The sequence below is a fragment of the Cyprinodon variegatus genome, unplaced genomic scaffold (genome assembly GCF_000732505.1).
Source record: "Cyprinodon variegatus isolate N-32 unplaced genomic scaffold, C_variegatus-1.0 Scaffold100, whole genome shotgun sequence".
In the NCBI taxonomy this organism is placed as follows: domain Eukaryota; kingdom Metazoa; phylum Chordata; class Actinopteri; order Cyprinodontiformes; family Cyprinodontidae; genus Cyprinodon; species Cyprinodon variegatus.
This window is the reverse complement of record NW_015150553.1, coordinates 769616-783258: the sequence shown is the minus strand read 5'-3', so window position 1 is coordinate 783258 and position 13643 is coordinate 769616. Positions and strand designations below refer to the sequence as shown.

General features: G+C 36.1%; 2 protein-coding genes across 4 annotated transcripts in view; both read right to left on the bottom strand.

Annotated features, from left to right (window-relative positions):
- Positions 1-3719: 3719 nt before the first annotated feature.
- LOC107084446 (trypsin-1-like) lies at positions 3720-5015 on the bottom strand. The gene is made up of 5 exons (XM_015374287.1): positions 4911-5015; positions 4607-4769; positions 4202-4452; positions 3980-4116; positions 3720-3897 (listed from the first exon to the last, which is right to left on the bottom strand). Exons 1-5 carry the CDS (start codon positions 4945-4947, stop codon positions 3751-3753), a joined length of 735 nt encoding a protein of 244 aa, XP_015229773.1. The 5' UTR covers positions 4948-5015; the 3' UTR covers positions 3720-3750.
- Positions 5016-10371: 5356 nt separating this feature from the next.
- Positions 10372-13643, bottom strand: part of golm1 (golgi membrane protein 1) — a 10336-nt gene continuing 7064 nt past the window's right edge. The window contains exons 7-11 of one of the 3 annotated variants that reach the window (XM_015374348.1): positions 13006-13165; positions 12557-12769; positions 12339-12485; positions 12151-12249; positions 10372-10726 (exon numbers count right to left, since the gene is read on the bottom strand). In XM_015374348.1, the coding sequence (XP_015229834.1) occupies positions 12152-12249; positions 12339-12485; positions 12557-12769; positions 13006-13165 (618 nt within the window). In that variant the 3' untranslated portion in view covers positions 10372-10726; position 12151. The remainder of the gene's footprint in view (positions 10727-12150; positions 12250-12338; positions 12486-12556; positions 12770-13005; positions 13166-13643) is intronic. The other 2 variants (XM_015374349.1, XM_015374350.1) reach the window with 2 other exon arrangements.

Sequence of the window (13643 nt, the reverse complement as noted above, 5' to 3'; positions counted from 1 at the left end):
GGAGATGTTCATGTTGCTGCGGTCTGCAGTCTGGACGTTAGATGTTGCTGAAAATTACACACTGTAGCTTTAAGGCTAGTGACTTATTCATTGCTTTGTTTTTTAACACTAACTGCCCTCACCTGTGAACAGGACCCTAAGACACACTCGTAGCGGGAGGGAGTCACCAGAATCATGTTCCAGTCAAGTCAGGCTCTTTCAAGCTGGGCGTTCATTGGGCATTAATTCACATAACCTGTCCCATCAACGAGGAATTAGAATCAGAAATACTTTAATAATCCCTGGGTGAAATTACTTTCGCTATGTTACTCCACTGGTAATAGAGTGACTATAGGACCAGTATGATATAACACAATTTCATACAATATATATAATTAGAGGGTCCCCATTCCATCTCGCTATCAGTTTGGGGTCTTTAGCCTGGAAAACAATGAAGACCCCTGACTTATAGGCTAATTAGTCCATCAGCCAGCTTCCAAGACAAAGCAAATCTAAATGACTTAAAGGTAAAGATTTATGATAAACAGGACAACAAATAATTGTGATCTAAACTTCACCTTTGATAGAATGAACTGGAACAATTTCTCTATATTCAAGCGAAAATCACAGCCGCCAGCTCATCCAGGAGGAGGATCTCTTTCAAGTCAGTGACTCGTTGCAATCAACAGACAGAAACATTTAACCAGTCTGACTGTATTGTCTCTGTAATGCCCCTTGAGATCACATGTGTTGTGAATTGGCTCTATATAAACAAACTGAATGGAGTTGAATTATATCAAACTCAACTATATGAAACCCTAAAATTTATCAAGTGTCTGTTTCCTTTAAAAGTATTCTAAAATATTAGGTTTTGGAATCTAGTTTGGAGATTTGAGGCCTATTTTTTAACCTGAGGATTTGAGCTTCCACTTGAACCAGGAGACTGCAACTTGCAACTAACACCATCAGTTGGTTGTTTGTTATTGTTTTTATTTTATTTTAGTTATCTTGTATCATCGTCCATAGCTAGTACAAACAGTAATAATAGAAACCAAAGGGCTACAATTTTTAGGTGAATAAATGTAATTTTGAAAAGAAAATGTGCTTGGGTTGTTATGATAACGGTTAAAAATGTATGCTTATATTTAGGGTTTTTCCACATTTTTTATGTTATTCTTGTTCACAAATATAAAACAGATTTTGAAGAGGTCGAGGCAATTGGAAAATCCCTCCTTTTTCCTGACCATTTCTGAAGTTATGATGAAGTAAATTGAAAAATCAGTGAGTGTAAGCATAAAAATTCACTTTTGTCATAGCCTTCCTTTTTTATTCTCCAGTCAAAGAAGCAACCGAACCTTAATGCAGAAAGGTGAGGCCCTGTAGGTTGCCTGTACTGTACTGCAGAGTCCTCTGCTGGCAGATGTGTGCTGCTGTAAGCATTTAGATCTCTGATAGCTGTTCCAGTATTTCACACCCTGATATCCAACGAGGGTATGCACATAACTGAGCTCCCAGCTGCTATCGGGTGACCATTACACATGTCAACACATCATTAAAATCTTTACATTTTTAGCAACCTGGACGTGCTCTAAGAGTAGTCCAACTGGGGCCGGGCTTTCAAATATCTGCAATGAAATGTTATCAATCTGGAAAAGAAAGAAATATGTGCAGATAAAGCAAGAAAAAGACAGACGTTTTAGGACAGAAAGGAAAATGTTTTTTCCTTTGGCTGCATGTTTTTGGCTGAATTATTCTCCATATTTTGTTGAGAAAAATTCAAACTGACATTTAAATTGCCTTAGGATGTTTTCTTGGATGTTGATTGGCTGTGGACAACCAGACAGGGTTTTTAGATGTGTAATGACATAATAAAATTAGTATATGTAAGTGCTCATTTGTAAATGTAATTTTAAAAGGAACGCTTAACATGTTAATATTTGTGTTCCTATAATTTTTATTTTTTTTTTCAAATCTGTAAAATTATGTAATAAATAAACTGACCTAAATATTTTCTATTTTAAAAACATAAAAATGCCTCCTATAGATTTGTAAGCCAGCAAAATTGAAAAGCTTAAATTATACCATTTATATGAAATTATTACAGCCCTTTTAGCAAATCTCTGAAATCCCTTGTCATTCCCTAAAAGGACAGCTCATCCACTAATGGGACACTTGTGTGTGGACGGGACAGATCCCCATTTTTCTTGTTTCCATAAAGAATCCATTCCACAGATTGACAAGATACTTTAGAAATCCACTCAGTGTTTTTCAGAATAATCAAGAATAACTAAAATCATGGACATTTTTTTTCCATAAATGAGCCCTAAACCATGCAGAATGACCACTCAAATAAACATTTTGGAGACATCTGCTTAACTTTGCTTTAGCACTACTTTGGGCAGCAGAAAATTGTGTAACACCTGGACAAAGCCTACAAATGACCCTGGGAGAATGTTGTTCTTCTGTAAAACTTTATTCTGACAGGATTTAAAATTTAGGGGAAAGAAATAACCGACATAACAAATCTTTAAGAGTATGCTGTTCATTTGACATTGATTATTATGGGGTTTTGCTGCTGGATGAACAGATGTTTGGTAAATTAAGACAAAATTTATATTTTAGCTGAGATGCCTGTGGGGTTACAGCAGTTGTAAAGCAGTCAGCTGTGAACCAGATATAGAGTGTGAGCATTTCTGACCTTATAGTTTTAACTGTTTGTAGTAGTTCACGAGCAGGAGATTGAACTCTTTATTTCCCACATTGTGGGACTATAACAGGATTTTACTATTTCCTTTCTATTATTATCAAAATTAAATTCCTCCCCTGGAGGATTTAACGTCACAAAAGAATTGGAACCTGGGATAATTTTATTTGAAATTATCAGAGATGATGTTTCAAAAATAGGTGGAAGCAGATATTCTTCAAAATAGACGATATTTCTTAACAAAATGCTCCACTAAATGGAGTTAATATATAAACTCAGGCCAATTAAGTCACTATAAGCCGCATGTGGTTGGTAAATCCAATGAGCTTGTGCTAAGTTTAAAATGCCTTAACCGTCACTTAAACAATAGTGAACATGTTCATCTCTGCCCTACACAAACTTTTTTTTATTTAACTCCTGTTAGTCTATCATTCAAACATTAGCATATTTTACAGGCACTGTGTTCGTTTCCCCTTGTGCCATATGCTCCACTCTGTCTGTTTGGTTTATCTGAGCTCCCATTTTAAACTGACACCTGACAATAACAACATTTGGTGCTTGTTTCTAAAGTGAAAGTGGAATTCAGAATTGATTGTGGTTTTGCAGATAGGGAAATGAGTGCATGGTGGAACCAGACAGACAATTAAAGACAGATACGGCAAGAAGTTTTCATACTTCTATCTTTTTATTCATGGTGATAAATGGTTGTAAAGGGGGGAGTTTAACAAAAATAATTGTTAAAAAAAAGTCTTAACTTATATCTTTAAAATATCAGAATAGCCCTTTAGTTACACTGCAAATTCTGATGTAAAAATAAATTCAAGGGTATTTACCCTCATTTGAGCAGGTACAGTAGTAAATGTATCTTTCCAATTGGAAAAAAAACAACATATAAACTGCACTAGATTTGTTCAATGAAAGTGGTTATTTTCTTATTCAATTTTTAAAACTTTTTGCAGTGTAAAAATATGCATGTAATAAACATATAGAGTATGACTCAATTGCATAAATAAGTAAGTTAATATATTAATTCCGTGTGATTATTAAATATGAAACGCTGAGTGTACTCAGTTTTCCTTCATGGTTTTCTCAATCCACTCCATGTATTTGCAGATATCCAGCATAACGATGGTATTGGCACATTTATCTTTAGGCTCGCTAACGACAATTCCTTGTAAATGACCTTTGTACTCCACAGCTGAGCCTGAATCCCCCTAAAAAAACAAAGGTCAGAGTGAGCAGAATAAAAAAAAAAAAGATAATTAGTATAGTTAGGAAGCAGGATGGTTTGCTTACATAGCAGGAATCCACTCCAGGTTTGTGGGCACAGACTGTAGATTCATCGCTGGCGTATTTACTGTCAGGTTTGTCGTTCTCACCACACTCAGAGATCAGTGTTGTGGCACATTTTACATTACTGATAGGTTTACTCCCTGGAGATTCAAATGCCCAGACATTTTCGTTTATTTACAAAAAAATAGACAAATTTAATTATAATTTTTTTTTTCAAACCCCCACCTATTTTATCTGCTCCCATGCCTCCAATTGCCACTTCTGTTTTTGGCTCTAGCTTCGTGCAGTCTCCTGAAGGAAGGCTTATGGTGGGATATTTGGCTGGCACGTCCTTGTTTAGCCGTATGAGCATGATGTCATGTTTATCGAAGGTGTGCTGCTGTTTAGTGGAAATGATTTGCTCCTTTTCAGAATCGAATACTGTTTTCATTTTTGATAATTTATCATGGTTTAAGCCTAAAGTCACTTTGACCTCCCTGCAAAGGTGTAATGACAGAACAAAATACGATCATGTCAAATTTTCTGATATGAAATATATTTCCTTTAACTTGATAAAAACACAACAAATGCTGTTATTAAAAAACAACAAGCATAGTAGAGGAAAAGCAACCATTAAGAGTAATATCTTACTGCTCTGCACAGTGAGATGCTGTGATGACCCAGCGGGTGTTGAGCAGAGCGCCTCCACAGATCTTCCCACCTTGAACAGACTTTATCTGAACATGGTACCGCCGGTTGTCCTTACAGGACTTGCTCCCAATAACCCTCTTCTCAATCATTCTTGAAGCTGCACCTGAAATAGGAACATTCAGCTGCTTCAGACCAAAACCTAAACACGCAAAGCAGCATGTCTGCAATCATCTATGGAAGAGCAGACAGCAACATTTGAGCAAAGTTATTTGTTAAAGTAGCTGTAGAAGGGAAATAAACTCACCTGCAGCCAGCAAAATAAGGACAAAGCAAGGCTTCATTGTGGTTCTACCTGATGGGTCTCCTCTGGTGTCTGTCTGACGGATGCTCCCTCTTTTATAGGCCTTATCAGACTTTGAAGGACCAGTAAAAGATCTCTGTTAGGATGGACAGAGAATTCAAATGACCTGAAAAGGACAAAGATAAACGGCGGGGGCTTAGGAGAGCACCAACATTTTATCTATATAATGAATTTTACCCTGTTAATTGAGTTACTGAAATAAATGAACTTTCCAAAATCAAATTAAAGAAATGTATTATGTTATGTGTTCACATTGTTTTGCAACTGAATAGATTAATTGGATATGACTAAAAGTCTTTTTTGTTCTTTGGCCTCCTTTGTTCAGGAATCTTTTCAGCAATGTGCTGCATAAAATTAACTGAAGCTCTTTTCCCTCTGAGTTTCTGAGTTTTCCATCTGGTAAATTATTATTATTAATTTTTTTAATTTAGTTTTAAAATGAAAAAGTTTTTACTTTCAGTATTTGTGTATACACTGTAAATTCCAATAGCTGTCAAAGCTTGAATTAATAAGTTAGCTGTATAATGTGTGCTTCTTAATTGGTTTTACAAAGTAACAATTAATTGCATGGTGAAAAAAGGTATTTACTTTTTATTTCGAGTGAGTGTAACTTTTTTGAAGTTGCTAAGAGTGACTTTTTGGAACTCAACCTAAGAACAATCAGGGCTGGGTGTGAGCATGCTCAGCAGAAGCCACCAACGGTCATAACCCTGTTCAGGACCGCATGGTGCCTGTTGGACTACACAGACACATTTGATGGAAATTTAATGATTTGATCGCTTGTGAAACAATAAGGTCAGTTTTCAAGCAACTTAGGTAATATTATTTAATATATATATATATATATACACTATATATTATTTATATAGTATGTGTGAATTTGTATTTCTGTGTCTGCTGAAATACATCAGCCAACATTTGTTAAACATTAACAAGTTAACAGGCAGAGTACATGTTTGCACATTTTTTGGCGGCTTTCCAACATCATCCAGGGATTCAACAAAGAAGAAATTTCCGAGTTACAAATTAATGCATGAATGCATTTTTCTGCATCTAGTGTGTAGATAAAACACACAAAAGGCAATTTGTAAGCACATTTTGCACCCACATTGGTTGGACAATTAGGAGTACCTAAGTTACTTTACTACTAGTTTCTGTTCAATCTTTTGCAAAGCCAAAATGATGAGAATACATGATAACAGTTGGCAAGTGGCTGTCACAATGTTAACTTAACCAAACCTTTTAACATTAATATGCATTTTTAACACATCTCCATCAAGGAGGGAAGTTCAGGGCCATATCACCACTAAGATTGCTCTTGCTCTCCCTCCCAATTGTTACTAAAATTTGTGTCTTTTGCAGGGTGTTACAGGGACACATTAAATATAAAACATACATGAGTTTAGTGTATTTCTTTGTCATGTTTCACATGTCTTTGAGTTGTTTTAACATTAATCCTACAGTCAAATACATTATTGTATTTTTTAGATTTAAATGAAATGTGCTAAATAGTTTAGATGAATTCACTTCCCTAAACTTTATATATGAAACATATATATTAATTCTTCTTTCCTGTAGAAATTATCATCTCACATGTTCTGATTTATCTTGCAAAAGTCAAAATAAAATAATGTATATATATATATTTATATATCACAAAAATTTTCCCGTGAAAAAAATTCTTGCAGATGCACTGGACTTGAAAGCAGTGTATTTTTCTACAGACAAAAGACAACAGTTGTTAAAACACTTATTTAAAATACGGGGGGTTTACTCGGCAACAGCCAATACCTTGTCTTCATAACAATTGCTTGTGCACTTTCAAATCTTTTAATGAACTCAAAGTGCATTTATCTGTTTGGCACCATCAATCAGACAATGGATAAGCCTGTAAAAAAAATGGGGTTTGCATTTTGTATTTGTTTTGGTAACTTTTTAATCTTACGTAATCTTGAATTTTATTTTTTTTATCCACTTCTAGAAGCCAGATGTGACAGCAGTGCATACCCTTGTTCTCCAAGGCATCCCTGTTCTACTTGGTGTGGAACTTCTATAACACCTTCTTTGTAAGTTCTCACATCTTAGAGGAGCACATGCTGTATATCACAAAGATGGGCAGCATGCTGTGACATTTCAATGTATGCCAACAGGGTGATGCTATAGCCTAGCTAATGTGAAATGAGAGAAATACAGCTTTTGCATATTTAAGATTCAGTCCATATAAAAAATAAACAATGAAAAATCCCCTAAAAAAATAAAGCAGCCATTCAACTAACTCCTATTGCATTCCATGTCACAGTCTTACAGTGCTCAGTGCAACAATGCCACGCCCACTTGCCATGCTGCAATTGTGGGTTCTGCACAAGAGGTAGAATATTTCTCTCCCTCACATACTCTAGCTGTAACAGCAATAACATCTGAATAAATTGACTGAAATCAGAGCTTAATTTTATTCATGTTTTCAAGCTGGGTGTAGAACAGATCACTTGATGACAATTGACAATGCCTATCTACATTTACCTGATGTAATGTTGTTTTTCATTGGTTGTATACAGGATTCTGACAGTGCTGAGGCCTGGGCCCAGGTATCTGTTGGGTTGCTGACTGTCATTAGTGAAGATGCACCTCTCTATCAAAATCATCCCCATCTTCTAGTGTCTACCACCATCATGATATCTGTTACGTTCTCTAAAAAATGAGCTTTAACAGCCAATTTACTGGTGTCAGTATCTATAGATCAATTCTAAGCACTTTGACATGTTCTGACAGGTGTGCTGTTGATTTTATGGTCCAAAATGCAGAATTAAAGCTCTAATTTTATATTTGTTGCTAAAGACAAAGTTGGGAATTACTGTAGCTCATTGTCTTTGCAGTTGTAGTTTTGCATTTGCAAGATATATGTTCTATTTGAATGTTATGGTATGTTTTTATCTGAAACCACAAACGAAGAACTAGTGAGTTTTGCATATCATTTGTTTCAACATATTCTTATTATCTTGTTCTAGCAAAGTCCTTTTAAGGTGCTTTATGGTCCGAAGGCGCTACCAATACTGACCAAGAACTGGAGGAATCGGCATTCACCTAAACTTCATACATAATAAACATATTTTTGTTTATTTTCATTTCTAATTTTTATATATTATTTTAGAATATACTTCAACTTTGTCATTACACAGTCACAAGTACAAGCAATGAAATGTAGTTTGCATCTATCCAGAAATGCTATACAGGAAATATTTATGTGTGCACAGGGACTAGGCATGCACTGACTTTAAATTGTATATATAAGCAGAGTGATTTTAAGAGTCTATAAAACAAATAAATATGAAAACCTATACAGTACTTATAGTTGGTGTCAGGAGGCATTCAGGAGTACGACAGCTGTGGGGAGAAGCGGTTTGAAATCTCCAAATGCTTAGATGCTCTGTTTGATTAATATGGGAGTGGCCCAATCAGTCCCTGTATCTTAATCCAATAAACGGATAAATCAGTATGGAAACACCAAACATGCCATTTCTGACCCAAAATGAATAACAGCAAAGGACCTGTTGAACATATTCCAGTGGTCCAGGAATAAGCTGGACTGATTACCTGCAACACATGTGGCACACAGCACTCAGAAAAAAACAGATTAGAACGGGATGGGGGTTGTTTTTCATTTTTTTTATTTCCATGTGAATCAAACAAAATATACGAATTTTGAACAAGAAAATTGTTTTGCTCAGGAATACAGAAAAAAATGCAATAAAAATAAATTCACAAAGTGTAATATAAATGTAAAAAAAAATTTGTTCTCTACTATTAATAAAGGAAATGATTATTTAAGTCATAAAACTATAATAAAGTTACATTATTAAAAGTCAAAGCAACTAAAAGGAAAGTAAATATGTTTTCCATAAACAACATAAAAAAAAATACAGAAAAAGACGAGAAGCAAACGATCTGGTGCCAAAGAAGTTTTGTTGGCATGTTGCCATCAAGGCTTTATTGTTAAGACAAACATTATTAATCATTGTTCTTAAGACGGTATGTCACTTTGAATCAGTCACCACCTCTACTTTCTAGTCATCTTCCGTTAAAGTGACTTTTTCTTTCTTTGCATTATTAAAAAAGCAACCAAATGAACCATCAGCAGATCTTCAACATAACATTTTATCAGTTTAAAAATGATGCAGAAAGGTTTGAATAGAAAAAGTGTACATTTTATTAACATTTTTTTTTTTTATTCACTGAATAATGATCTAACTTGCTCCGCCAGCTGCACACCATCTTAACTTAAATACAATAAAAAAAAAAAAAACAGTTACAGCTTCCAGAGGGAGTCATCTAGATATGCAAAGAGCATTCCAGGAACAGAACTACCTACACGATTACTGCACTCTTGGAACAGACAGCTGATGATAAAGCATTACGCAAATTAAAATCTACCTCAACACATCTATATCACAGAGACACTTAACAAAAAAAACATATGTTGTCCTGCTGAAATTACAAGATGACAGAGTTTCTTTCAATACATAAATGACATTCTGTTACCTTGGTGCCTAGAACTAGTTATTAATATTTGCACTTCCCCAGTTTCCACTCAGTGTTGCTACACTCTGAATTGCACAAACGCGCCACAGAGTTGCAGATCACTTTTACTGGCTTCAATGAGCCACAAAGCACAACACAATGCTCCTGCTTTGTGTAAATTTTTACAGTTATATTACAGCAATGCTTAGAAGTCCCTGCCGGCAGTAAACACAGATGCAGCAGACCGTGTTCGTTTAACTTCCACGCTGTCGGCAGCTTCAGACGTTGACACAAAACTACTAGTTTAGAGCAGCGAGATGAGCATTCCCAGCGTCTCCTATTTTCAAGTTTTCCCACCTTACTGATGACTTACAAAGCCGCAAAATGGCGTGTGTGCAAAATGAAAAATAAAACACGTGTTTTGCAGAATTAAACGCAGCTCAGAATGAAAAGCTTGTTCCAAATGAAATGGTTGAACATTTCTACATTCATATGGAGTTTCTTACTCAATATAAATATTTTGAAATAAAAATGTTTGCAGCAAAACATTGGAATATTCCTGTATAGGAGCCGCTTTTCTAGATATATTTACTTGTTTTTAAGAAATAACCGTTAAATAAACCAAAGTCATACACCCCTTTTGTATAAAAAAAACAGAAACAGAAAACTACAAATGGGGAACCTTAATTTCCTTCTCTTACAGGAAGGTCAGATTTAGGGATTAGGGAATACTGACTTAAAGTAAATAAAAAAAAAAAAAAAAGGTGTTTCTGGAGAAAACATCCAAGAGAACTTTGAAACTTTGTTAAGGATGCTATATTTAGAGCTGTAATACGGCGCCCTCTGCTGGGTGATGTGTATCACAGGAACCATGTGGATTCTAAAGCTCATCTTTTAATAATTAACACCTACTATCCAGTGACCATAATATATTTAAGCATGTAAGCAAAATCTTCTAATTTTAGTTCACCTCAATGTGGCTCAAATGGCGTCAAGTCTTGAGACGACTTCAGTCATGTTTAACATCCGCTAGGACGACTGACGAGATGTTTTAAAAAGAAAAAAGAAGAAGAAGACACATGACAATTGGTCAAAAGGAGAAAACAAAAGGTAAACTGGTCGGCTTTAAGAAAACCATAAAAACTCTGCAGCTTGGTTTGGTTTTCGCTGAGTTTGTTTCATTGCTCTGTGAAGGTGTTGGGCTGTGGTGGACACCTTCTGTTCACTGTACGGGAGATATTTGTCTGCAAAATAATGATTTAACATTGTTAGTCAAACAAAGCAAAAGTGATATAATGTAACTGGTGCATCTCAAATAAAAAAAACAACAACAATTAAATTGAACAGGTTTTGGCGCTGAAATACTTTTTGTATGGTTGGTGTCTCTAGGTGTGCAGAAAAGTGTGATTTCCTCGATGTGCTGCATAAATATATTTATATCCTCTTTGGGTCATATTCTTCAATCTGTTTATCTTCCTTCCTTATCTATTCTTTTTTTTAATCAAAACACTGCGGTATTTTCTGCAGAGCTGCTAAACAAGGTCACGGACCTCTGGTTCTCCAGTCTATCAAATCCACCATTTTCATTTTTTGCAAAAAGCCTTTCCCCCAGGCTCTGAGTTGCTGAAACTTTAAGTTGATAATTCAGAATGTTTGGTTTCTTTGTGTATTATTCCCTTCAACTCATTACACCGTTCCACATTATCTGCACAACTAGACAATCTTATCTCTACTATCAGCCTTCAAAGCAGCGGAGCTCTGTGACCTAAAGGGGGGTAAGGTGTGATGGGCTCTAATCGCATTTAAGGAGACGGAATACCAAAACAAATCAATACAGTTCCCCTTGATATAGACTGAATGATTGCAATGAAAAAAGAAAGGATTTAAAAACTTGTGTCCCTTTAAGTTTAATTATCCCATGTAAAATCCTGTCTAAAAGTAATCTTTCCAGGGGAAACTTTTATTCTGTTTTCAGAGTGGAGAGACAGACTAACCCACTTGTTTCAGGTCTAGTCTGGGGTTTTCACAGCTGATACCCTAAAGGTCATGCTGTCTGCTGCTGTTGGTTCACACAGTTTTATCTGTGTCTAAAGTCTAAAGTCAGATCAGTCATCTACAACATTTTAGACCACTTTATGCTTCCTGTTTCAGAAATGCTTTAAGGAGATGCTGGTTTTATTTTCTGGAAGGAGTTGGCAAATGCCCACACTAAAAACTATCAATATCTACTTCAATGACCAGTAACAACATGCTTGACTGATGAGAGACACCGGACCAAACACTGTAGACTAACCAAAAGCCTCAGTTGAAGCACCCAAGACTTTTATTAACGCCTTAGCTGAACCACAACTGGTCGCCTCCCTGCCACCCTGATTCAGTTAAACTGAATGTACCAGGTGCTAATGGCTTTTTGAATTACGACACACCTCTGTTATAATCACTTTCATGGGTCTTAAATATACTAAAAGCTAGTTTTCAGGAATTTGGATTTAGGTTTTTGATATCTTCAATTCATTCTTTCAAATTAACTGAAAACTACTGATGAAAATCCGGTGCTACTCAGACAAGATTACGCCAAGTTTAACCCTTCACTTTTCATTTATAATGCAATTCAATAGAAAATCTGATTTGTCCTAGGAGAAGCATTAGAATGCATTTCAGAATGTACCTTAAAACTGAGCAAGTGCAGCTTGTTTGTCGGCTTCAAACTCCCCTTCGTTGTCATCGTCTCCATTGTAGTCCGCCATTTCATCCTCCATGTTTCTATCTGTTAAAAACATTAAAACAGCAACTTAAAGAAGATCTGTTCTGCAACCAGACTAAATGTTTTAATATGAAAATATTAATAGAAATTACTTCTCCGTTCTTTCTCCAGATCAGCCCCACCAACTACTTGCTCGTCATCGTCGTCATACTCATCCTGTTCCTCCTGGTTCTCACCAATAGCTGCCTCATCTGCTTTCCCTTGACCAATCAGCATATCCTCCATTCCAGGATCTGCTTCTAAAAGAATAGCTATTTAGAATAATGTCACAAACGGGCATAAAAATGGCTTATTCCTCTGAGATCTTCACCATTAGCCTTGGCACCTTCCTCGTGAGCGTCCATCACCTCCATGTCTTTATCAGCTGCAAGATTGTCTGTCAACCTTTTACCAGTTGTAGCTTCAGTTTCTTCCGTTTTGGCCTCTTTTTTCTGCTGCTTGGTCTGAGTCTTTGAATCGGTGGATAAAACAGTCTGGGACTCGACCTTAGGAAGGTCATCAGTTGGAGGCTGCTCTGAGGAGACTAAATGAAATCATTTCGTAATTAGCTAAAGCAATAACTTCAAAAACCTTATTTTAGTAGCTTTTAAAATAAGTGTATTAACTTAAAATATTAAATGAGCATTAGAAATAATCTAGGGCCAATAAGATGCTCAGTCAAACATCTTCAAATGGCTAAACAGTAAATGTGACATTACACAGTATGTGCATGATGTATTTTTAAATAAAATAACCTCATCATTTTTTTTTTCCTTTTACCTTTATCAACGTTGATTTCGTTGCTAAGCAACTCAGGAGCTTTATCTCGTTTGTCCTGAGGGATGCTTGTATCATTGCTCACAACAGCTGCTGTTCCAGCCTCACTGGGAACAGCCTTCACTGTTGGCTCTTCTTTCACTGCTCCATTCTCTGTGGTTTCCTGCTCAGGGGTAAACATTCAAAAACTATTTTTACTAGAGGAGCCCATGCAACAGGAAATTACCCCCCCACACATGCATTATATCTTTATGTAACTGCACCAACATTTACTATGGAGGTACTCAATTTCTAAGGATACATTTAAACTGAACGCTTAAAGGCACACTATGCAACATTTTTCAGTTAATTAATGTGTTCCATAACGTTTTGGATGATTAAATGAGTCATTTCAGGTTGAACAATGGTATTCTTGGCCGCCCTGGTGGTCTGTGGGGGAAATACCGCACTTGCAATAGGGGGTTTTCAGGTGACGTCACGCTCACGTGACTACTCAGCGCGTCCGCCATATTGGGTGGCAGCCTTAGGCAGTATTGACAGTAAAAAATGGTGAAAACGTTTGTAATTGTTGGTTGCACGGCCCGTGGAGGTGGAGATCAACGCTCTTTCTATCGCATACCAGCCGTAATCGTGAATCAATG